Genomic DNA, 25,061 nt, shown 5'->3' with positions numbered 1-25,061 from the left:
AAATGTGCTGAACTTGAACATCAAATCACAGGATAATTCATAAGACAGACAGTAATTAAACCATTTTTGAGACAGATGTTTGCTTTATTGTAACACAACCTAAAGGGGAAAACATTGTAGTTGTGTAAATAGGCCTAATGAAATGCACATCAAATTCATTAAAATTAGAAAAGGGCATAGGATGTATTTTTTTAGTGTGCGTTCATTAAGGGGAAATTGCCAACAAGCTTAGGTTACTTAACAGCAGAGAAAGTGTGATTCAACAGCGAGAGAGTAGCAACATCTAATAACATTTTATTATAAAAGAACATTCAAAATGCGCAAATCACAACCGGTTTGGAATTCTCATCTTGTAGACAGGGTTGGATAAATGAGCAGGCCTTTTGGGCCCACGCAGCAGACCGCAGGTCCCAAGGTGCCAAGACAATTTTACTCCAGCCCACCATCATAACCCCCCGTGCACCATTGCGACTACGCATGCCCTCCAAAACCATTGATGATTCCTTAAGGCAGCTGTGGGGAACCTATATCTTGAGGGCCTTTTGCAGCCCTTGTTGAAGCCGTTTTATTCGGCCTCCGACATAATTTTATTGTTAAGCAGCTTCATATGAAATATGTCTTTTGTAAAGGAATCTTAGAAATTCAATTTGCAAAACAATTGAGCTATATTCAGGGGACTCAGAGAAGGCGTCTGTTGGTGGCTGCCTTCAATATAGGCCTAAAGTGCCAGGGGAAATCCTGGTTTGTGTTCATAGTATGGTCCTTGGAGGACTTTTACGGCCCTTGAAGGTTCCCCACCCCTGTTTTAAGTCTTAATCCACCCCTGCCTGCACTGCTCCATCGGTTAATCTGGCTAAACACACCAGCCACACATCAACATGATTATCATTGTTCAGCACTCATTTCATTCTTGCGTACAGACATTAATGCTTTCCAGTGCTATCTACAAAAAAGACATCTCAAACTCAATGATAGCGTGAGAGGACAATAGAGTAAATAAACATGTCAGTGATGCAAACGGTGACTCAGCATTCTGATGTAATCCTCTCTGGGCTGGCTGATTGGCATGTGCCTGGGGGTGTGAAAACCCCTGGGTCACTGATGCCTGGCAACAGATCAAAAAACCGTGTCGATGTGGTCACGCTGCTGTTCTTTGTGTACGTCTCCTGCACAGGGTAGCAGTCTATCATGGTGTACACACCCACCCAGGTTTCATCTGGATGACAGGAAACAAAAAAAGGGAAAAGCAATATAAGATTACTGATGTAAGGAATACTTTATATCAGTCTAGTCAAGTCAAGTCAGTTTTTATTGTCAGTTTTTTTCATATGCACAGATCATACAAGGAAATTAAAATAATCGAGGACTCTGATGAAGACGCATGTCGAAACGTTAGTCTCACTGCACTAAAAAATAAATTACAGAAAATAGACATCCGTGTGGCACCAGATTTCTTTCCCTTTTTGCCTATATTTTGGTCCTGCTCTGGTTGCACCGGATTGTTAATTTAGAAGCGCGGAGTGCTTATCTCCTTTGTTTTATAAATTAAAATAACGTTTCTCTCTCTATACCAGTGTTTCCCAACCAGGGGTACGTGTACCACTAGGCGTACGCGAGCACCCTGCAGGGGGTACTTGGAAAAAAATAATGTTAACAAATATATGGAGCTTAGTTACAGTGGGATGGAGAAAGCGATATAGAACTTGACATAGGGGGTACTCATGGCACAACGACAAGGCTTGGGGGTACACAAGACAAAAAAGGTTGGGAAACACTGCTCTATACCATGAAAGGACATAGACATATACAGGACGGACATTTACAAACTGACATCAAAGTGCAAGACAGGACAAGTAACAGTGATTGACCATAACAGCTATGAAGTAATATAATAACTGAGCATTTAACATTGGTGAGTGACAGTGATGGACCAGTGATGAACCAGTAACAATACAGTGATGAAGTAATAAATAACACTTTAGACATTTAACATTGAACATTTAACATAGGCATATAGGGAAACATAGAATAGAATAGAAGAATATTATAACAATAATAATAATAGCAAATACTATGTATGAGTCCTTACGTTGGCGAGCTGGCTTTCTGTCAGACCACTCTTGCACTTCAATCATATCTCCAGGGCCTCCAATGAAGTATTGGTCCTCATATGTGGAGTTGTCAGGGATGTCGAATGGGTCCCATGCCTGTGTCAGAGCCAACTTTGAGCACAGTTTAGTGCTTTGCTCAATCTGGAACATTATCCCCCTCTGATATAAGTAGATGTACTCGAAGTACCTGAAAAGTAATCACACAAAATATTTCAGTGACGCAAAAACCATACAATTTCATTTAAGCAGCCTCTTACTGCAGATGGGGTCGCTGGCGGGCCTATTCACTATAATTTGCTGGAAATACTCAACGACATCATAATAACATTGCTATGCAATTACTGAGAGCCTTAAGTAACAGATTAAAACATAGCCATTACAATTTTGGTGACAGTAAGGTCAGGGGTTAAGATTAATGTTGACTGTAGTCCCCACTGAAACCTAAACCCATGTTGGTGTATCAAACTGCTCTGACCAACCACTACACCAGATGGCATCAGTATCCCTTGTATCACCCATCACTGGGGCCTTTCAAACAGTAGTTACGTATCGTGGGGGTCCCCTGGATCTACATTGTGGCTCATAGTTGGATGCTCTTCCAATAGCCTTATGTTTTGTCATTCCATCTTACACGATTTGTAGTAAAGGAGGAGATGCCCTGCCTGGACTCAAGCCTACTGGGGGACCAAACTGGCTCTGACTGTTACATCACCAAAGAGGCCAAAGGGCATGACAGGATATTCCGGGTCCAGAAAGTAAAAAAAACAACAACAAAAAACAGCATATTTAAGCCAATTCGGTGATCCAAACAACAGTTACCAAACCCCTTCAGCCAGGTAGATTAGCTAATTAATGAAATCTCTGTTAGATCAGGCAGAAGGAAGATCTAGCTGGACTTTTACTCACTCAATCAGATCCATCCAGCTTTTTAATAGCACACAAGATGACACAGAAAGATAATGTCATAGGTGACTGACTAGACCGCATATCCAACCCCTCCCACCCACCCTTCTCCTTTATGGAGGCTGTTGGTTCACCAAACCCCCCCCACCATCTGCTCTTCTTATCTGACTTCCCTTCGCCTGCTAATCACCGCCCCCCAACCCACCCAATACTGCACTGACAGACTTAATATGTGAATGTATAATATATGTAAATTAATTATTCAACTCTGCTTTAGTTGTATGTCAGAGCACACCCACAAGTGATGGTCACTTTATCACATTGACCCATGGGCAATACTTAGTAGTTTTTATAATGATCATCATCATCATTATCATGAATATCATCATCATCGTCATCATCATCATCATTGCAATCATCAACAACAACCTTGTCATTAGTAGTATTGTTATATTGTTATTAAATATGCTTAGTATTTGTATTAGTTTAAGTAGCAATAGACTATTATTATAGTAGCAACAGCAGTAGTACAATGTTGGTAGGTCAACATAATAATAACATGGTAATAGAGTTGACAACAACAACATTATTATGATTATTATGATTATTATTATTATTATTATTATTATTATTATACTATTATAACAGCAGCACAAAGTAGCATATAATGGAAACAGGTTGTTTGTAGTGAAACACACCCTTGTTGGGATAAAAAAAAAAAGCATGTGCGCCAAGCGTCATAAATGGGGTATATTTAGTCGACGTTATCTAAAACGGGTTTTTGCATTTGATACTTGGGTAGTTATCACAATTTGTACGCGTCGACGCTTAGCTAGATCATAAATAGTGTGGCCTACATACTTTTTGCATGGAACATGTCCTTTCTTGTGTTCAAGTATCCGAATGCGTTGATTTTCTCCGTCGTATGATATAGCGGACCGGGAGTTGCGCCCCGTACCGTGATCATACACCACAATCCTCCCCTCCCATTGTACAGGAGCAAGACAAGGTTTGGCCGGGGATGCACCAGCTGGATTCCCCAACGCAGATATTACAAATGACACGCAAAATGCAAGCCAAAGCACAACTGCCTTCGTGTTTTCCATCATAATTAATTTCGCGTGGTGCACCAAGCTGACATCTAGCTCCTACGAGCTGTCCAACTGGAACAAGGGATGATTGTGCCGCACCGGGCGTCAGGTCGCATGGGCGTCATCCGGCGCACGCAGACTTGACCTCCAGCGTTGCTCTGAAGCATCTTATTGGTTTGCGTAACGGGGTCATATGCAAGAACACAACAAACCAAAACAAACATTATTTGGCATCCTTAACTGACCACTTAGGCTATCTAGGCAATTTTTCTCCAGGCTATTTTTTTATTAGGCTACTTTGGATAACCCCTGTATGCGTTAGTAGTATGCCATTGAGCTTTTTCTTCCTCTTGCTTAGTTAAGACTGTTTGATCAGTTTTGGCCAGCCAGTCCATCCTTGGGTGAGGACTGAGGAGGATGATTCTTTCTGGAGGCTGGCTCATATCAGCGCTTCTGTTTCTGTGGTTTCAAGCGTCGACTGTATAGTGTACTCCCCAACCTCTAAACATCCACACGCTAGGGGGCAGTGTTTATTTTATGGTGTAGACTAGACTGTATTTTTTAGCTGTGATTGGTCAAGTAGAGATGACGTACATTATTTTGGTCTTCTAGCTCCTGCCAACATGGCTGAAATGAGTGAAACACAACGTGGGTCAGGAAAAGCACACAGTGAAACAAGGATAATTGATAATAATTTACAGTTTGATTCGAGCGATGACGAGGCTCCAGAAGAAGTTAACTTTGAGGATTCTAAAAGATCTGCGTTGCAAAGCGTAAAAGACGCGTTGGAAGCAAGTAGAAGGTAAATTAGCTGTTTTATATGCTAACTTTAGCATCCATAGTCTATGCTTTTCAGCTACTTTTTGTATGAGATAAAAGCGATAGTTAGGCCTACTCACTCACAAACTGGTTGTTTTGACGTTGCAGAGAAAAAGAAACATTGAAAGAAAAGCGAAGAAAAAAACAAGAGCTCTTTTTGGAACAGAAGGTCAGTACCGCTAGTAGACACAATGTAAACAAACTACAGTACTGTTTCAGGACAAATACAGGCCATCATGTCATAACTGTATTTTCTTGCATGTCATATTATGTGATTCACTAACTCACGAATCCTCCATTCTTTCAAGAAACGAAAACTCCTTCCCGAATCCTTATTAGAGGAAATTGATGCACGGCCCAAAATGTAAGTGCCTTGCTCAATGTTTACTGTTCTTTACTTCACCAAGTTGTGTTCGTTTTAATGAGTTGTAGGCCTAACTGCTAATTCCTTATTATTGCAGACATGATGAATCCACGGGCAAAACAGGTAGGTTGTGTGGTCTGTTTTACTTTTCAAATTCTTTCCGAGCTAGTTGTGTGTGTATGTGTATTATGTCACTATTCTTATTGCACACTGTGTGTTGTGTTGTACATGTCTATATCAGGCACGTGTGAGTGTGTATTTTCTGTATGTATGCTGTGAATGAATGTCAGAGAGAATTGTAAATTCATCTGTGAGAGAGAGAGATTATTGTCAATGTCTTACTTCAATGTTTTTAGTCAAACTGCACATTGGAGACTGGTCAAACGCAATTTCAAACTTCTGTGCTAACCCTGTTACATAGATTTTTGACAATAAAATACTCTTGACTTGTGTCTGTGCTCAGTTGCTGTTTATGCCGTAAGTGAATTTGTTTGAGGACATGTTCTGCCAGTGGTTGTGTTGTGTTCGTGGACCACCACTGTCTGCTGCATGTCCTAGAAATGTGCTGTTGTTTCTGTCCACAGTGGAGAAAACACAGGCATTGGATTCAGATGGTACAAAACGAACACAAAAACGAGCAAGAAGGTAAAAAAAAAATCTTGTTGATATTGTTTATATTGATATTGTTTATTGATTGTCTGCTGTTGCCCAGTCTGCACTTTGTATGTCTGTAAGGGTATTGTATAGGTAGTCTAGGTGTAATGTGTACTGTCTATGTCTAATTGTCTATGTCCACACCTATGTCTGCATGGGAAAGTAAGAAACGTAATTTCAATTCTTTGTATGATCAGTGCATGTAAATTGACAATTAAACGACTTGACTTGACCTCTCTCACTAATAATTATCTCAACAACCATGTAGTTTACAGGCAAACTGTAGTGTAACAAGAGTGAAGGATCAACTCCTATCTGGTTCACAACAGAAAGAGGCTATGGACTTCATTCAGTCAAGGTTCTATGGGAAAAACGCTCGACGAACATCAAGTAAGAACTGGTTTGAACTCATTAACTGAAATCTGTCTTTATCCGCAAGGTCCACTTCCAATATTGCCTTTTAAATGTATGTACAGTAAGTGAGTTCCACATTGTTCATATGTATATGTATTTTACACTCAATACAAGTTTTTACCTCTCCACTGTCCAGGCCCGTTTCTAGAATTTTGGGGCCCCTAGGCAATGGGGTTGTCGGGGCCCTAGGGCATTTTTTTTAGACGGGGGGCGCCTGACAGGGCAGCCACGGCGCCAGAATTTCTGTTTCGGATGGGCCAGACCATTTTTGGATGGCACTTCAGTCATTGTCACATGGCCTACCATTATTACAACATAATGTCACAGCAGAGTCCTTATAAAGCTATTTAAAATCGTCATTGCTGTTGGACACATAACCTGTCGTACTTGGGGGGCCCTCCTACTCGGGGGCCCTAAGCAACTGCCTACATTGCTTACCTTAACGCAACAGGCCTGCCACTGTCCTGCAGCCATCACACTTTTTAGCAAGAGCTGCTGAGTGCCTTTTTGAATTGTTTTATAATGTTGCGTTGTGTTTTTCTGATGGACTGTTTTTTATTTATTTATTTATTTAGTCTTATTTATTATGTATTTGTCCTGTCTTCCTGCTATGTGTTGTGTGTATGGCCAGGTGGCACTCAATTTCCCACTTGGGGATTAATAAAGTCTCTCTCTCTCTCTCTCTCTCTCTCTCTCTCTCTCTCTCTCTCTCTCTCTCTCTCTCTCTCTCTCACAGACAGTGATATGCTTTCATTAGAAAGGAAGAAAGGGAGAATAAAAGGTGCTGCTTTCCAGTTTGGCAACAAAAAACAGAGTGAGTTCCCCTTTTCTTTTCGTGTTTGAAGTAAGTTAGAACTATGTACTCAGAGTGCAGACCTCTGCCAAGGAAGCTGTTTGATAGAACATTTGACTGTTACACCCAAATTTTTTCCCCAGGTCTTTCTGCCTTGTTCTTGTAGAGTTCAAAACTGAAATGTCAAAATCCGCCCTATCCTGGCCGCAATGGTGAAAAATCTTTTTTGAAACTTGTTCCTTTTGTCATTTCTAACAACTCCACAAAATGTCATCAATGTTCGTGCATAACGTTTTGAGTTATCTTACAGAAAGACAGACAAAGAAACAGAAAAATAAACCAACTCCGTCCTTGGCGGAGGTAAAAAGTATACTGGTTAAATTGTCTCCTTTATTTTCCTGTAGGAAGCTACTGTATGTTCATAGACATGTTCATCTTCAGACCTTAGACATATTTTCGTATACAAAAAATAATTACTGACAATTAAACTGTTGAGAATGGCTTGTGACCTGGTAAACTGGAAATTAAATCCTGTATTTTTGGGAATGATCATTAGCCACAGTGGCCACTGAGCTGAAAAGTCAGTCAATCAAGCCCTGTGCAAGATCCAGAAAATGATTCCTATATGTTGCTAATCCAATCTTCATAAAATGTAATTATAGGTGTAACTTAGTGTACAACTCTTCACACAGGTAGTGAAGAGAAAGCAAAGATGGAGAAGGCCAACAAACGGTGGATGCACAGGAAGCAGCTCCTTAGCACCTGAGGGTGGACAGACCAAAAAGCAGAGATGCGGGGATGGATGAAGACCATGGCTTTTGTATCATATTTGAAAATTAATCACTGTGTTTGAACCCCCAGATACCCAGTAAAGATGTTTAACCTGGTCATGTTGTATCTTTTGTCTTTTATTATTATGGTTATAACTGCAACTGTATTTGATCAAAAACAGTTTCTGATGAGGTATTTGCCACATGCGAACTTTGGGTCTCGACAGCACTGCACAGTCAGTAGCTAAGCTTGATTTTTGGCACTCCATTGCAATCTATTTGTGGGGAAAGGCACGCAACCTGTCAATTCTTCTCACCTTCAGACTTGATTTTAACAGAACAACTCTGAAACAGACATGCATGAATTGTCTACCAAAAACAAATTGTTGTTTTAAAATCTGTTCAATGGACATGCCTATCTGCAGAGGCAGGTAGGTCAGGTGCCTTGTAAAAATGCTTACATTCAACGCTAAAAGTAAACCTGATAGCCAAAGGAAAAATCATTGTGTGATGCAGTGGAAACAATGGCCATATGAAGAAGAGCCTTGGACAGAAGAGGCACGGTCCTCCTGCACAGGGTCATTTTATTGTAAATTTAAGACAGTGCTGTTGACAATACTGAACCAGTCTCCCAAGTTAGATGACTTAAAGCACAGCACTGAGAGGCATAGGGGTACGAGTTCAAAACCAAAATGGCTGACAATGCAGATCCATTTTGAGGCTGGACATTATGTACTTCATGTCAGATATACAGCTGTACTGAACAAAAATGGAGCAAAACGAAATCTGAGATGGACATAAAGGAGAACACAATGTGAGAAAAATGAAAATAGGGGTTAGGGAGCAAGCATGGACTGAACGAATTGAAATAAATGCACCCAAACATACATCAACCCTGCTGAGCTGTTGGCAAAGAGAGGTGGAGGCTGATACATACAGGACTTTCCTTACAAGAGGCACTCCTACAATCTCAATATACCTAAACCTGCAACAACAAACGTTTTATGGATTCAAACCTTTTTTCTCTCTCAAAAATCCCTAAGTATTCCACACCTTTTTTAAATTATTATTATTAACGCAACATCACTCTGACACTTGGTAGTAGCAAGTTTGCTGTGATGGGACCTTTATTAGTTCATGAGTTTGCAGCTTTCAACCAAAAACATTTTATAAGCAAGTTTAATAATAATAACAATAACAATAATACCTTTAATCATAATTAAATCAGAATTTGCATCATGCCTTGTAAACTAATTCAATCAGACCTTGCCTCCACACCCCCATCCCTCAATATATATTTATATATATTCAACAAATCTTCAATCTAAAACTTTAAGTAAAGGAAAATAAAAACAACCATGTAATGATAACCAAAAGGATTTCCCCCCCGACTTAGGGACCATCCTCCTGATGTGCCATAAGTCTCATGTGGCATAGTAGGGGCGGATAAAGTCTTCGGGGAGGGCCATGGCCCTGGTGGTTGCACATGGACTCATCTACGGGGAGCCCAGCTGTTGACGGTGATTGAAGGGGATCGTGGAGGGGGGGGAATTGGGGTGTTGCTGCATGGCAGTTGGGATGGATCGTCGGCCTGGGTTCCAAGGCTCCAGATGAGGATTGGGATTGGGGGGTAGGGGTTGGGGGTGGGGCGGGGCTCTCTGGGGGCTAGTGCAGGTAGTCATCAACTGAAGCGAAGGCGCAGGAGCCAATGCCTGTGCGTGCCATGAGGGACAGGCACTGTGCAGCCTGGCCAACTGCCTGGGCAAGAGGGGGCTGCTTGGGCAGGTTATAAGTCTCTGTGAACAAAGAATACAAACATTGCATGATGATAAAGACGGTGTGAATAATATGTGCATAATCAAATGCTCATTTTTCACTTGTCATTAATATAACGGACAAATCGGACATTTTCAAAGAGACAAAGCACCACCAATTACCTGACTGACAATAAAACACTAAAAATGAAAGCATGCGACATGCGAAAGACATACCTAATATTGCACTGTTTAGTGTGGAGCAGACTGGCTCTCTTTGGATTGAGTCCAACTGATAGCCCACTGGACTGCTCCAGGGATCCGAGTACGCCAGAAGGCTGAAGGCATCCTGCAGGGACGGGAGCACACTCGTTAAAGGTCGCGCAGGAGTTCAGATTTCAGTTAGCACATTGAGGAATTACAGAGAGAACTGAATAGCTTTTTCAAAAGGTTGAACAGAAGCATTAGATCAAAGCCGAACATGCTCAATGACAGAAATTTGTATAGATATCAGAGAATAAAATCCAAAGAAAATTTGGTTTTTTTTAGTTTTTTTTAAAGATGGTTCAAGCTAGAACTGCAGTCTTACAACACTTTTGAATTTGATTTTCTCATCCCTATCCTCTGGAGCAAGTTTGTCATTTTTTGAAAATATATTTTTTAGGGCTTTTGTGCCTTTATTTTGTGACAGGGCAGTGAAGGAGAGACCGGAAACGAGTGGGGGGAAGAGAGAGAGAGACGGGGAAGAACCGGCAAAATGACCCGGGCCGGACTCGAACTCGGGTCGCCAGTGTTGTAACCTCGAGCCCTACAATTAGGCCACGGTTGCTGGTTGGAAGCACTGTTTTAAGCAGTAAAACTACTGCCCTACGTTTTCTTAAAAACTGAACTTGTGTTACAAAGCTGTTTTAATAACAAACCATAATGGTATTTGCACTTCATAAGAGACTTATTGTACAGAGCTCTAATAAACCAAATGGTATTCAAACTTTTGACTGACTTTTTTCCCCCGCATTTTTAATGCAGTACTTTTACTTCTACTTCTACTTTTTACTCAAGTAGCAAAACTTGCAATACTTCTACTTGCTTTACTTAAGTACAACACATTTTAAATACTTTTGTCCTTCTACTTGAGTAAGGTAAGGAAAGGTTACTTTTGACTTTTACTCAAGTCATTTGACAAGATGATACTGGTACTTCTACTCCACTACTTTTCTCCAGTACTTTATACATCTCTGCAAATGACAGGACTGAGTTATCATTTAGATATCATTTAGAGCGACATACCCGCAGCATCTTCCTGTTGGTGGCATTCTTGCCGCGCTCCCGGCGAAGATGCTCGCTCAGGCTCTGCAGCTCCCGGCCAAAGTGGATCATCTTCTCAATGGCCATCGAGCTGCCGCCGCATAGCTGCCTCTTGAACTGAGCAGGTTCCACCTCTGTGGAACCAGGCACACAGGAGTACATGAATGATGTATTTGCATAGGTACTGTAGCACAATGTACAATCAGAGACCATGGGGTCAGGGAAATAGACATTCGGAGCAGAATATGATGTGGTTGACCAAAAAGTGAAGGCAGGATAAAACAGATTTGCCAAACTAAAAACATGCAGATAGTTCACCACAGTAAATAAGGCCAGGTGCTTCAAGGACAACTGCATTATCTTGAACATTAAGCCCCTTTTCTGAGTTGTCTGCAATGTTTTAGAACCCCACTCACCGTTTCTTTTTATGCTTGCTGCTGTCTCCGTTATTTGGCTGATTAAGATTTTGTCTCAATTGGCTTTACAATGGCCGTCTATGGGCATGTCTAAATATGTTCTTAAAAACACCTTAAACATTTGTTTTTCGAAAGTATACATCTTACTAAGTGGTTAGGGGTCTTCAATGGCATTCCCTAACAAGTTATAAGGCGAACAATGGTTTCCATCATTTTTTATTAGGTATTTTGTGAATGACAGAAAACGTATATTTACAAAATGCTACATAAAACATTCTTAACCAACATCTGGTAAAACACTCACCCATATCTGTATCACATTCCTCTGGTTCCACCCCATGCGTTGAGCTCCCATTGAGAAAGCCATTTGAGGAGGATTCTGTGGTGCCATTGGAGAAATGATCCACCTCCATCTCCACTTCGCTACTGTGGATGAACAAGAAATCAATCAAGCCACACTTATCACCAGCTCTAATTCCCATTAGAGAAGTGTGTTGAAATATTATTTGAGAACTGAATGTCAAGAGCAAACACATACCGCAATCTCACATTATACAACACATTTGGAAAGGTTATAACACAGGATGATGCTTGTGACAGAAGTAAATCAAGCATGTAAGTCAAATAAACTGAAAGCAAACTCACTTTAAAGTCACTTAAAAGTCTAACGCTAGGGACACATAGCAGGTGAAACGAGCGAGGTGAAATTCAGTGGTCCATTCTGACAGCCCAACCGTCATTAGCTCCTTGCAGCGAATCAAATCGAATATTTGTGTTGTTGATTTGATAGGCCGCAGCACGCGAAATTCGCTTCTCATTTGCATAATATAAACTTGGTTGAATAAGTTCGCTTTGCTTTGCTCCTGTTCGCTTGCCTTCACCTCCCTCATTTCGCTTGGCCAAATTCACGTCTATGTGTCCCTACCATTAGTCCAAACACAAGACAGGAACATGCATGGCTATTCTATGGCTGGCTGGAGGTCTGGGGCAGAGGGAGACCTGTGTTGACCTGTATGGGCAAGGTACAGGCAGAGAGAGTAGAGAGAGAGAGGTTCCATTGGACCATTGTTTCCGGGTTCTATTATTGCAAGGGCGAGGGAGGAGAAATCCCCCTTTAGGCAGACCTAGGCAGACCTAAGGACTGTTCTATTCAATGCTAGGAGTATTATGACACAGCCCTTTAGGCAGACCGGAACCTGGTCATGTTAGGTGCCCATAGCAATCTATTACATTGGCATATCTCTATATACTTAAAGAATCTCTGGTACAGGGTGCAGCTTACCTGGTGCTTGGCTGCTGCTGCTGCTGCTGCTGCTGGCTGTGTGTGCCGTTCATGCTGCCGAGATCCCCACCCGCCAGACTGGAAGGGCAGGTCTTCCCAGAGTGGGCTGAGGCTGCGGCTGGAGCTTTACTAGACGACACTCCGTTACAACAGTTACCCTCAAAACCTTTGAAGGAAAAAGACAGACAAAGTCAACAGGAATGCTGTTTTCAGCGTTTAGGGTTTTGATCTTTTACATTTTGACCAGATTCCAAAGGATTAAGAAATCAGCAACTTTGCTGAAAAGGTTGTCAGAATTGTTTTTATTATTATTATTATTATTTTTTTTTTAGCTTTCTTCAATTAGAGAATAGCTTGTTGATGGACATAACAATTAAGAAGTGCAAGATAAAATATGGCAAATAAATCTCGGTCCCAATATCACATGTCTTGACGTAGATACTAGACTGAAGATAGATTTTACACGTACCCGTCAGTGAGCCCTGTGTGCAACTGGATTTGTGAGAGGGGCTGCTGAAGGGGCAGGGTGAGTCAGGGTAGTTGTCCTGGGATTTGGGACTGCGACCACCCAAGCACCGCACCTCGCTGTCCGTACCGTTCACCATCTCGATAAACTGCCTGACTCTGGACAAAGGGATCGAGTGCCATTTAGATTGATTAAATTGGTGATGGTGATTGGTTATCAAACAATATGCAAATATGTTTTTTCATGCACCTTGTGACTTACTTTAACATGAATAAGAGGTCCGGGTTACTCTCTAAGAGGCTGGGGTAAAGTTGTTGTGTGGTTTCTATGGCTTCGCCCATTCTTCCTGATAGGACTAACTTCTGGATATCTGTTGGCATGTTAAAATGAGTTAATTAATTATGCCTTTTCGCATGGAGTAATTTTGTTGGGTAATTACACATTTTATACAATTGGCTTATGTCAACACATTTCTATCTGGTTGCCATTTTTGCTCAACATTCCAGCTTTGTTCAGGGAACAGCGTGTTGCTTTGGCAAATGGCAATAAAACAAACAGTCCTGAAGAGATCTTCCTTGTTTGGCTGCTGAGCAAATAACGCCATAGATCACATGACCTGTGCGGGGGGAGACTCACTCTGTCGGTTTTTGATGGAAGCCAGTTCCTCCTGCACAGCCTGGTCAGTGGATTTGGCAAAGGCCTCGGCAGTGGCACAGTAGCTGTGGTGAACTAGGTAGGAGGCCACCATCCTGAGAGACATGAGGAAAAGGGAAGGACGTTGTCAACAATCGAAAATTAAATTTGTGCTGCAGCCAATGTGATGTGAAACATGGCAGCAGAGCTTTATACTAAGGGAAGTTCCAAACAGATCGGAGAAAGCTGGCCATTTTGTTCTCACTCACTTCTGCAGCATAGCTTGCCATTCTCCCTCTCGCTCGCCGACAGGGAAATGGTCCACCTGGCCCTGTATCTTTGTTCTCCACTCGCTCATGTAGTCCTCAATGTCAAACACAAAGGGGTGCTGCCCAAAGTTAGCATCCACCACTTCCCCTGGGGTCTGCAGGCCAACTGTGGGGTACAGGTTGGGCTGCGAGGAGAGAAAATATGGACATGGAAGACCAGAAGTTAGATTTCACAACAGGATTTTTTTTTAGGGGGGGGGGTCCTCCTTATCCCTATCTGCCTATCAGATTAAGGCAACACAAACCTGTTCTACACCACTGCAGATACGGTATGGAAGAAAATCCTGAGCCTGAACCTTTAACACTCCAAGAAATGATTTAATGTAATTCTTGCACTCAAACTCCACTATTTTTTGGTGGAAACATGTCAATCAAAACACACCTATTCTCTTGCCTTGTTCTTAACACCGTCTTCCATTCCGCTGCTTTGAGGGAAGACAATTTACCCTTGAGGTTCGTCTTGAGAATGTTTACCATAAATGTAATACTTAACACTTGAGTGACAGATTTAAGTAAAAACATCAGGGTTAAGCACAATTTAGAATACACTAGCAAACACTACTGATAAATGAAATATTTAAATAAAAAATGGTCCTTCCCCCACCAAACACCTAGGATTTGACCATATATCTTTTTAAAACAGGGTGCTATCCATGACCAAAAATGCATATTTATAGCACCAGTACATCACACAACTTTGATTCATCTGATTTCCATAAAGGACATTTGTTTGGCAAATCTGCTAGTACTACATCATGCAACTTCGCAGCTATGACAAGATACTTGTTTCAGTAACTTCTCCAGACATTGGTTTTTGAATCTACTATGTCTCTACCTCTCTGGATAATTATGTTTAGCGTTACAACCTACAGGTAAGAATTAGCAATGAGTGTTACAGATATTCAAAAGAAGAGAGAAAATTTGCAGCACTGTGACTCACAGTCTCTACTTGTGCTCTTATATCTGAACTTCAATTGAAAGTAAACATATTTTTTGGCTAGTTCAGCATGCCTACATCAATTTATGCATACATAGTTTGGGTGGTAGTTTTGTTCTTGTGCACTTTGGCCAAGAACGATCACAGACCATGATCAGGTTTCCTCCCTAAAACAACATGCCTTCCAAGTCAGACAGTGAAACCACCACAACAAGCTGATATTTGATCATTGATCATCCTGTCCACAGAGGCATAACATCATCACTGTCTAGTCAAAATTAGAACTCAACTGAATGAAATAATCTTAACCTGATGACATAAGCGGGCAGACAAAGATAACAGAGTGCTAAATACATCAGCAATCACAACATATCCTTTCATCTTTTGTCTTTCACAGACACAGCTTTTGTACTCACCGGCAGATCTGTGAAAGCTATACCTAAAGGGAGGAAAAACAAGAAACTTTAAGATATTCATCTCTTACAGATCAGCTGCATACACAAGATGCCAACAATAGAGTGAGCGAATCACTATCCATCTACAAAATTTGCACCAAGCTAAATTAACGATTTGTAATGGACATTTTGGAATATTTAATTCCTAATCCATTCAAATCAAATTCTTTTTGTAATCTTACAATAATAAAGGACATAAACAAGCTATAGACATACAAAGGAATAGAGTAAAAAAAGATTTAAAGGAAAATTGAACTACTTTAACAGCTTATTAAAAACGTATAGGAGGACAAACACTAATCTCATAGCAAGTGCCACCACCATTGCGGGACAACAACAGACTGGTGTAGGCTGAAATTGCCTTGTTTGGGGAGAAGACGAGGCCAGCCAGCTTTGACGCTCAGCTCAAAGCCACAGTGTTGTAAACTTTCATACCTAGACTATGACCATTCTTTGTGTAGAAGCAGGTATTGTTGATGAGGTTGACACAGCAGCCAATAACGTCGCCAGTGGTAAACGTTGGGCCATAGGGCTGCCCTGTGCCCGATGAGCAGAAGGAGTGTCCGTCATCTCCATGGTAGCCATATGAGTGTTTGTCCCAACCTGTACACGATTATTACAAAAAAAGAATGACTGCTATTCCATTCTGGAAAGACACAGTGCCATGAGACTGTTTAATACACTGAAATTGAAGTATCTCTTTGGATCTCTTGTATCCCACAGCACTGTACAGGACCCAACGGGTGGGCTGTGATGTGTTAAAAGGGGACAGATTGCTCAGGCTGCATGTAAACATGGGGCCCCATCAGTGCAGTGTCATTTCAGGCCAGAGTTTTCCTCCAGCCTTACACCCAAAAGCCTGACGACATAAAACAGGCTTAAACGGGGACATTTTTCAACTGTACCACAACACACACACACAGACACACACACATAAAAAAATATGTAAACTGTTGGTTCTGCTTTACCTGGGAGTCTGTTCATGTTGACACCCTGAGCAGAGAGGCCAATGCCCATATAACTGAAAATCAAGAGTATAAATATATTAGCCAACTATCCCTTCTATAGAGTGATATAGTGTTTAGTGAGACGTCCTTCACAGCTGCAGAAATTCAATTCTTACCCATCTCGACCTTTGCTGATGATCTTCACCTCAAAATAGTAAACACCGCAAGCTGCTGGGATAGGGTGGGTTGCCCTTACAGAGGCAGCATCTTTTGGGGTTTTTCCATGACCTTCAATGAGACATACAGTGTCCAACAAAACACATGGAAATAGTAGATTAGTCAATGGCTTAATAGGCCACTGACCAGTATTGCCAGATGTACGATAATTATATCATAATTTTGTCCATTTTGTCCTCTGTACAATCGAAAAAACATGATGTGCGATAATTTCAGAGGTGTCACTCAGTTCATTTAGATGCCTTGAAACAACAATTTGGGTCTTGTACAATAATTTCCTCCCAAAAAGCCCCCTAAAACGATAATATTGAGGTTTTAGTACGATAATTCAGCATTTTCCATCTAGCAACTGTGCCACTGCCACTGCCACTGAAGACAATGTGGCTATGTTCATATGGAGTTCTGTCCTGCAAATGAAGATGTTTCATGGCCTTGTGTACATAGTGGGACAGAACAATCCCTTTAGAGCAGGAGTGGGCAAACTCAGGCCCGATATTGTGAACCCAAAGCAGACCTTTCGCTAAAATAATTGCCCATCCCTGCTTTAGAATGTTCCACCTTATTCGACCAGGTAGAGTCCAAAAAGAGCAATAGACTACCATTTATTCAACCTTTCACAGAGTATGAAAATAAATAATAATTTCTACTCGGAGTTTGCATGTGCAACTGGGTAAAAAAATAGAGAGGGCCCTCTCACACATGCAGAAGAAAATAAGTACGCTTTGCTTTGAGTTGACACTGAAAATACAGCTAGTTGTGTAGGAGCCAATCTCTCTAGGTGCAATAGCTTGCGCTGAGTCGGAGATAACTGAAGATGGAGGCTTGACGTCATAACTTAGGGAAAATGTTTAGCAAGCTAACGATACAAGCAGATTATACTTAGCCACATAGCTTCGATATGGCTCGATTGCACCAAGACTACCGACAGTAATCAGGGTATCCTGCGCAATCCACAATATACGTATTCAACGAGTCAGTGGTCCAGCCCCACCGATACAATTCACTTAATCTTCAGGTTGGCATGATGCTAACTGTTATCTGTTGTTTACTCGTTAGCTCTGCACTGAAGCGATCATGTACCAAGTCAACATTTCCGGACCTGGCTGACCTGTTGGGTCTGCACTCCACAGAAAGCAAATTGTGGCTCTACATTCGACTGATAGGCTAAAGAGCAGTGTTTGCATGCAGGGCCCTGTGTTGGTAAACGGGGATAAATGTCATAGTTAAGTCACACTGTCGACAAACACCAGTGAGCACAATGGGACTGTCAACATTGCTGACAATAACACACAAGCCTCCCAACTAGTAGCACATAAACAGGTTCATACGGAGTAGCCGTGAACCAAACTGGCTTCAGCTGGTATGCCCAAGGCGCTAGGCTTCTCTGTTTACTGCTGTTGAGATATACAACAGTAACTGACTTAATTATCAATAAGGGACTCTTTTAAATTCGAGGAATCCACATTTGAGGCCTCGCCTGTGAACAGGATATAACCAAGGCACGCGAATGGTTGTCACAAAACTGGTCTCGAGCTAGGGCAATGTTAGCTTATGTTGATGTTACTTCATAAAGTTAGCGATCTAGCTTGACAGCTGTAACTGGCTAGCTTGCTACCTACTTCAGCCTATTCAAAGGCACTAACAGCTATGTCTATTTTGTATTTGAGGTGGTTGGGCTATTTTTAGCCATGCAAAGTTAGCATGTCGGCCAAACTGACTTGCGGATCCAAAAGAAAAAGAGCCTCAAAGCTGACTTAACTGTTTACCCCATATATAAGTTAGCGAACTAACTAACTAGCTAGCCACTGCAGCTAACACTGATTTTCAGATACTTTATATAGTAATGCGACGCAAGCTAGCCACAAATAAAGTTAGCATCAGTGGCTTAAGCTAGCCTATTTTATTTTTGTCGTACCTTTATAGTGTACTCGGAGATTGTTCTGTGAAAGACCAATGTAACTGAACTTGTCCTTGGGACTCCATGATCTAGGCAGTGGAGTCTCTTGTTCATTTACAGCTGGATATAATCTTCTGAGTCGCTGATTGAGCTCCTTTTCCTGCTCGTTAAGAGCAGAGTCTCCGTGAACAACAACCGACATGAACAATCCACAGCCCGAAGATGGTCCTGACATGGCTAATAGTTCTAATCCGTTTGCTTTAATAGCTAGCCAGCTTTTTACAGCTGGACTGCTATTGAAGAGCGGCCGATTTTAGTCGTTTACTATGACCACAAATGTCGTGGTCCTGACTGTGTTGTAAACCCCTCTGAACCCAGCTAGCCAGCTAGCTCCGATGCAAAGAGCACCTCGAGTTAGCTCCTCAGTTCTCTTGCCCAAGTGAGCAATGGAAACTAGCTATCTAACATTAGCTGGCATGTACAACGGAAATAAAGTATAACTCTTACGAACATTCGCGACCTATGACATGTTATACAAGTTTGACGCTATGACTCTACGTGATACACAATGGATCCTACGTGCTATATTAAGCCTGGACATCGACAGATAGCTCTGTAGGTAAACCCGATCTTTTGTTTGTTGTTAGTGAAGAATCCAGAAATCTGATTGGCTAAGAGAAAGTCCAGTCATGTCCATGCCTCGAGGCTATCAAACATGACCAGGCATACCGTCTTCTCCATTCAAGTAGTCTACAGTAGTAGACAGTGATAGATTGTCCTATATTTATGGAGTACACCTCGTGCCTTGTATTGATTAAGAGCACTGACAAGGTCCTTTACTCATTTGTTCTTCTGCTTTGTAGAGGAGTTGTTCCTACTAGAACCAGCTGTCATGAATACTTGGCAAGCTTTTTATAGGTGTTCTCTGCCATATCTGGAGGAAAGCCAACAGGTGAGATAGCCTAGGCCTAATAGCTACCTGTTAGACAAAGCCCTAGGCCTACCTGGCATCAGGGGTGGAAAGTAACATTACTCAAGTTACTGTAATTGAGTACTTTTGATGAGTAACTTAGAATTTTTAAAGTAGTTTTTAAAATGGGTAATTTTACTTATATGCCTTCTCAAATTACATTTTTGGCACAAGTAGGCTATTCTACGGATATACATTTGAATCTGCCTTGTATTCAGTACATTCTGATAGGGAGAGAAAATGGAATAAAGGGGAAAATCTGCCAGACATAAGAACACAGTGTCCAGGTCAACTTTGCCAGACCAAAGCGCACAGAATTGTGTAGTCACGATAGCCAGGTTATTGGAAGATGACTGGTGCAGAGATAGACAGAGGTCACGGAAGGGCACTATTCAAGAAGAAAAAAATAATTTCTCGATATAAGCTAACTGAAAGTAACAAAGTGACTTATACTCTTAAGTAGCAGGCTACGTACAAATATCTCCTTAATTACATTTTTTCAGTACTCTTTCCATGCCTGGCATAAAATAGCATTCACCTGGCCTACACCTGGCATAAAAATTAAACAGGTGCATTTGATGTTCATTATAGGTGCATTTAATGTGATTTGATGGTAAAAGCATTTTTTTATTAAGGCCTATGCCTGTTACATAGGATTTTGAAGACACAATATGCACATTGTAGGCTACGAAATATTGCCTATTGTTATTAAAAAGCCAGTTATGGGTGAGCGGTTAGGGCGTCAGACTTGCATCCCAGAGGTTGCCGGTTCGACTCCCGACCCGCCAGGTTGGTGGGGGGAGTAATCAACCAGTGCTCTCCTCCATCCTCCTCCATGACTGAGGTACCCTGAGCATGGTACCGTCCCACCGCACTGCTCCCCATGGGGCGCCACTGAGGGCTGCCCCCTTGCACGGGTGAGGCATAAATGCAATTTCGTAGTGTGCAGTGTTCACTTGTGTGCTGTGGAGTGCTGTGTCACAATGACAATGGGAGTTGGAGTTTCCCAATGGGCTTTCACTTTCACTTTCATGTATTGGTCAGCTGTATGATTTTTAAAGCCAGGACAAGTCATCATTCAAAACGACCAAAGTTATTTGAGAGTGAGACTTTTTCGCAGTTGGAGAAGTTTAAAACTGACATTCAATCTAAAATGCCAATACTTCCATCAAATAGGCCTACAAGAGAAGAGAAGAAACTCAAAGAGAAAAGAAACTCACTCATGAAAACAGCTGATTGGGCACATCTTTTCCTTTTCTACTGATTATCTTCAAATGCAATATTTAGAGCACATTGAAAAGCAGCAGCTATTCAGTTAGAAACTAAGCAAAAACTTAATTTAAACATTTTGTGAACAACTTTCATCAGTAACCGTGGTCAACAACTTCTTAAATGACAAGTGCACTATTTTGAACACTAAGCCCCTTTTCTGAGTTGTCTGTCTGCAATGCTTTATTTAGAGTCCCCCTCACTGTTTATTTCACGTTTGCTGCTGTCTTTGTTATTTGGCTAATTTGGATTTTGTCTCAACCAGATTTAGAATGGCCATCTACAGGCATGTACAAATCTGTTCTTAAAACCCCACTAGACATTGTTTTATGAATACCACCAAGTGTTTAGGGGTATTCACTATTCCATATAATTCAGCACAGCATGGCTTCTGTCGTGTTTTTTCCCCTTTCATTCACAAAATGACATATTTCGCCTTCAAACGAGTTAGGGAATTTGAACAACTCAACCACTTACAGTAGTGAGATGCATAGGCCTACTTTAGAAAACAATTGCTTAGGGTGATTTTTAAGAACATATTTGGACCTGCCCATAGATGACCATTGCAATTGAGACAACATCCAAATTAGCCAAATAATGGAGACAGCAGCAAACATAACATAAGATAATTAAAAAAAAAAAAAAAATGGTGAGAGGGCTCTGATGGGCAGATAACTCAGAAAAAAGGCTTAATGTTCAAAATAGTGCACTGTCCTTTAACCCATTTTAGCCTAAGCCCTTTTTGGGAAAATGTGCACTCTACTTATTAAAACCTAAATATCTCAGCCTCCGAACACATAAAAGCATGAAATAAGTTGCATTGAAAAGCTAGCATCTTCACTACGCACTAGAATGTGTTCATTCAACTCTAACGTACCCACATTTTTAATAAAACCGCTCAAGAACTTGAATGCAGCGTATATGTCGCTCCAGGACACAATGGGTTAAACTGTGGTCTGGTGTCTGGAGAAATGTGACAGGCTAGCCTTCACTGCATGCTTTCCATGTTGATGACAAAACTAATTTGAACAATTTTAACAATCATTAAATATGCTGCCATCACTCTCATGCCTAAGCTTCTAATGTCTCATATACATGTACGTAGTCTTGCTCTGATGATTTTCCATACCCCTTTGTTGAACATTTCCCAGCACACATACATGTTTTTTTTTGTTTATAAACATGCTGTTGTGAGGAGGGGCAAGATTCTGGCAGCCAACCACGTGAGCTAATTTTTTGACCGACAGGCTGTTTCCAACAATCAGAGGTTGAGTTGTACACAGCCAGAGGAAAACAAAAATTGAGAACCCATGTATAGAGTTACTGGCCTCTATAGGATGCAAAATACCTCAAGACGAGTCTTCCTGAAGTGTTCCCACATTTACTTTCTGGTCAGAATAATGACAGAACAAAATGACTGTTGAAGTCACATTGTATTGACACAACACTATATTCAAGACATCGATCTGTCTTTGCAAATCCCATATAAAAGAGAAATCACATTTGTTCATTGACATTTGATCACCATAGCCATTGCCAAAGAGTTTGCACAAGAATGCATTTGGTGGTTAACATAAACAGACCTCAAAAATATTGCTTAGAAACATTTGAACATGTGATAGACGGTTGGTCATTTTTTACTGTGAGGCAAGTATAGGCTACATCTTCATACTTGGTTGGGTAGTCTGTATATAAGATTCATAAAGATTCATATTAAAAAATCAAATACTAATAAATTGCTTGTCTTAAGCTTTTAGCAGTGAGAAAAATAATTTACAATTTAGTGGTCAGTTTAGTGGACCTGTTTTTTTTTTTTTTAACATGACAGACATTATAATGCAGTTATTAGCAAAACAAGGATCTACTGGCAATGTTATTATCTATAGCTAAAACTATTTACATTTTCTGTTGAGTCCTTTACCCATTATATATTTATTGTGGTTGATTCCAAACTGTCCAAAACTATGGTGGGGATGTTGTATCCACATCAATTCCCCGCCATCCTCACAACCACTCTGGAACAACATATCCTGGGCACAGATGTGGATGATTGTGCTTTGGTTATCAAGGTGGCGCACAGTCCCAGAATTCATGACAAAGGCACTGGCAGAGCCCATACGCCATGATCATGAGTAGGCTAGCGGGCACCAGGCTGACCAGCAGCACACCCAACGTGGTTTTCTGCATTATGAGCAAATAGACGCCCAGAGGCAGAGAACTGAAGTACAGCAGGCCCAGGAGCCACACCAGCGCTCGGGCAGACGTCTGGCACAGCAGGGCCGCACAGTTCCACACTGTCCACCTCTGTGTGATAGAGGCCATGGAGTCCAGGCTGGAGGAGCGGTAGTCCCTGCCAAAGGCGGCCAGGCCCCTGGGCTGACGGTTGCCAGACTCCGGCCGGGGCTCCATGATGGTGATGACCACATAGTTGGAGCTGCGCAAGGAAGATGGGGGGGTTGTGGCAGACGGCCCCACCAGGGCACTGAGGTGCCGAGGGTTGAGAAGAATCTCTCCGCTTCCATCTTGAAGATTCCTGTGGTTGTGCACCTGAAGGGACAGCGCCGTCACCAAGTTGCAGTCGTCGGGAAGACTGCCCACTGCCTCCCCAGGCAAACCAGTGATGTACCGACAGAATGGGCACACCACTGCATTGGGTGGAGACTCCCCCAAGTCCAGGATTTTGGCAAGGCACTTGGCGCACAGCCGATGGCAACACTCAAGCACCTTGGGCCGGCGACTAGAGAGGCTGTAGGGGCAGTAGCAGATCTTGCACTCCAGCTCCTCAGGGGCAACACCATCCCCCAGCGTCTGCGGTGTCTGTCCCATCATCTCTTCTCAGCTCTGGCAGTCCTCCGCGTGCTCAGCGGGCAGGACTGGGGAGCATGGTCGCGAGGCAGCTGCTGCTACGCCAGTCTTGGGGTCCGGAGGCTGTCCCATGCAGGCCGAGTGAGGCAGGATTTGGGGGTAGAGCTGAGCGAAACTGCCCCTGTGCCGTGCCACACAACACTGGGCTGATTCGTGCAGAAGAGCCTTTCATGGGCTGTGTGGAAGGGTGGGGAGAGGCCGCCAGAGAAAAGATAACTGTTAACACAGCAATAGAGAACAAACACAACAGCAACAAAGCAGCCCCTGTAAAACCAGGGCTGGAATTTTCTAGCCAGGCCTTTTGTTGCCAGTGCAATTCAGTCCAATTAGTGGTGCAACACTTGTTTCTGGTACACTGTTAATGACTGACAGAAAGCTCATTCAGTTGTGCAAGGATAGATCATAATGAAGAATCTTCCCTTTGTCAACCAGAAGGGACTTGCATCTCTCAAAAGGCACATACACCACAAGTTTCAGAATATTGACATTAAAAAGGAGACTATAGCCTACACTGCTCAAACTGTAATTACTGTAGAGGATGTTACTAGGACTGTAACTTGGCATTGAAAAAGTGGCTTAGTTTTGAAGCAATCTATGGAGTTCAGTCATAAGGAAGCAAAATGGGTCAGGACTGTGCCTCATTCTCTTCTCGCTCAGAAAGTCAGACATTGTTCGGGCCCTTCCATGTATGATGGATGTCAAATAAACAGAAAAAACTTCTGGGGGACCTCACTCTTGACCAGGGAAGCCGGGGGGGGGGGGGGAGGGGGGGGGGGGGGGGGGGGGGGGGGGGGGGGGGGGGGGGGACAAAGGGGTCACTTGTCCCAGGCCCCGGGAGAGAGGGGCCCCAGAATTGGATCGTCATTAGATTGTATGTATTGGGTTTGGGGTCCCTTCATGTATCTTTGTCCCGGGCCCATCCAAAGCTGTCATCGGCCCTGCTCTTGACTATAAACCCAGACTTAATAGCCCTGTGTGCATGCATGTAAAAGAGCATGTCTATATCAAAGTCACTCACCTTGAAAGCAGCAATGCATGCCTTTATTGTTAGACTGAATAGGATTAAAACACATAAACATGGACATTTTTCTTCTTGTTGTTGATTTTGCATCGTGGTTGAAGATACAATGATCCAACTATTTTAAATCTTTAGTCCATCCTTTGCAACACTTAATTTGGAGTGTGAAGTTGAAATGATGTGTTGTATATAGGCCTTTAGCTGTTCTATCTCACAGGGTTATTAATTGGATAGGTAGGTCTAGGTGTAAAGTAGACCGTTAGCGCACTATCCTCCTTTTACGAAGCGAAAGCAGTGACGTCAGAACTGCCCCAAGCAACCCTGGCAGCCTTAGAAATTACGTCAACGCATGAACACCAGCA

The 25,061-nt window shown here is 42.1% G+C and overlaps 4 protein-coding genes across 5 annotated transcripts; 1 reads left to right on the top strand and 3 right to left on the bottom strand.

The window, feature by feature from the left end:
* Positions 1–63: 63 nt before the first annotated feature.
* On the bottom strand, positions 64–4,229 carry epdr1 (ependymin related 1). The gene is made up of 3 exons (XM_063219234.1): positions 3,876–4,229; positions 2,090–2,298; positions 64–1,216 (listed from the first exon to the last, which is right to left on the bottom strand). The coding sequence occupies exons 1-3, from the start codon at positions 4,121–4,123 to the stop codon at positions 1,026–1,028; spliced, it is 648 nt and encodes a 215-aa protein (XP_063075304.1). The 5' UTR covers positions 4,124–4,229; the 3' UTR covers positions 64–1,025.
* Positions 4,230–4,694: 465 nt separating this feature from the next.
* nol7 (nucleolar protein 7) lies at positions 4,695–8,036 on the top strand. 2 transcript variants are annotated; one of them, XM_063219233.1, is made up of 8 exons: positions 4,695–4,907; positions 5,033–5,093; positions 5,233–5,288; positions 5,386–5,411; positions 5,873–5,933; positions 6,211–6,332; positions 7,093–7,170; positions 7,293–7,807. In XM_063219233.1, exons 1-8 carry the CDS (start codon positions 4,729–4,731, stop codon positions 7,313–7,315), a joined length of 606 nt encoding a protein of 201 aa, XP_063075303.1. In that variant the 5' UTR covers positions 4,695–4,728; the 3' UTR covers positions 7,316–7,807. The 2 variants fall into 2 exon arrangements, with proteins under 2 accessions (XP_063075303.1, XP_063075302.1); XM_063219232.1 differs by lacking the exon at positions 7,293–7,807 and adding an exon at positions 7,842–8,036 and having other exon boundaries at positions 4,696–4,907.
* Positions 8,037–9,558: 1,522 nt separating this feature from the next.
* ranbp9 (RAN binding protein 9) lies at positions 9,559–19,235 on the bottom strand. Its single transcript, XM_063219231.1, has 14 exons — positions 18,596–19,235; positions 16,620–16,731; positions 16,465–16,517; positions 15,932–16,099; positions 15,458–15,480; positions 14,045–14,229; positions 13,779–13,891; positions 13,404–13,512; positions 13,146–13,300; positions 12,677–12,842; positions 11,699–11,820; positions 10,961–11,112; positions 9,911–10,022; positions 9,559–9,715 (listed from the first exon to the last, which is right to left on the bottom strand). Exons 1-14 carry the CDS (start codon positions 18,810–18,812, stop codon positions 9,585–9,587), a joined length of 1,818 nt encoding a protein of 605 aa, XP_063075301.1. The 5' UTR covers positions 18,813–19,235; the 3' UTR covers positions 9,559–9,584.
* Positions 19,236–22,880: 3,645 nt separating this feature from the next.
* On the bottom strand, positions 22,881–23,645 carry rnf182 (ring finger protein 182). The gene has a single exon (XM_063219955.1). It carries the CDS (start codon positions 23,643–23,645, stop codon positions 22,881–22,883), a length of 765 nt encoding a protein of 254 aa, XP_063076025.1.
* Positions 23,646–25,061: the final 1,416 nt, after the last annotated feature.

This window comes from Engraulis encrasicolus, chromosome 16 (assembly GCF_034702125.1).
Source record: "Engraulis encrasicolus isolate BLACKSEA-1 chromosome 16, IST_EnEncr_1.0, whole genome shotgun sequence".
NCBI lineage: Eukaryota > Metazoa > Chordata > Actinopteri > Clupeiformes > Engraulidae > Engraulis > Engraulis encrasicolus.
The sequence above is the reverse complement of the archived record's forward strand: the minus strand, read 5'-3'. Positions and strand labels throughout refer to the sequence as shown.

What these genes read in the sequence shown, in the direction of transcription:
- epdr1 (XM_063219234.1), bottom strand. Translation starts at nt 4,123, where the DNA reads ATGATGGAAAACACGAAGGCAGTTGTGCTTTGGCTTGCATTTTGCGTG. An exon ending in GGACATGTTCCATGCAAAAA is followed by an intron (nt 2,299 to 3,875) that starts GTATGTAGGCCA and finishes ATTACTTTTCAG; the next exon opens with GTACTTCGAGTACATCTACT. An exon ending in CAGAAAGCCAGCTCGCCAAC is followed by an intron (nt 1,217 to 2,089) that starts GTAAGGACTCAT and finishes CCTGTCATCCAG; the next exon opens with ATGAAACCTGGGTGGGTGTG.
- nol7 (XM_063219232.1), top strand. Translation starts at nt 4,729, where the DNA reads ATGGCTGAAATGAGTGAAACACAACGTGGGTCAGGAAAAGCACACAGT. An exon ending in AGCTCTTTTTGGAACAGAAG is followed by an intron (nt 5,094 to 5,232) that starts GTCAGTACCGCT and finishes CATTCTTTCAAG; the next exon opens with AAACGAAAACTCCTTCCCGA. An exon ending in TGAATCCACGGGCAAAACAG is followed by an intron (nt 5,412 to 5,872) that starts GTAGGTTGTGTG and finishes TTCTGTCCACAG; the next exon opens with TGGAGAAAACACAGGCATTG.
- ranbp9 (XM_063219231.1), bottom strand. Translation starts at nt 18,812, where the DNA reads ATGTCAGGACCATCTTCGGGCTGTGGATTGTTCATGTCGGTTGTTGTT. An exon ending in TCTCCGAGTACACTATAAAG is followed by an intron (nt 16,732 to 18,595) that starts GTACGACAAAAA and finishes GTCTCATTGAAG; the next exon opens with GTCATGGAAAAACCCCAAAA. An exon ending in GGAATGTGATACAGATATGG is followed by an intron (nt 11,113 to 11,698) that starts GTGAGTGTTTTA and finishes CTGGTTCCACAG; the next exon opens with AGGTGGAACCTGCTCAGTTC.
- rnf182 (XM_063219955.1), bottom strand. Translation starts at nt 23,645, where the DNA reads ATGATGGGACAGACACCGCAGACGCTGGGGGATGGTGTTGCCCCTGAG.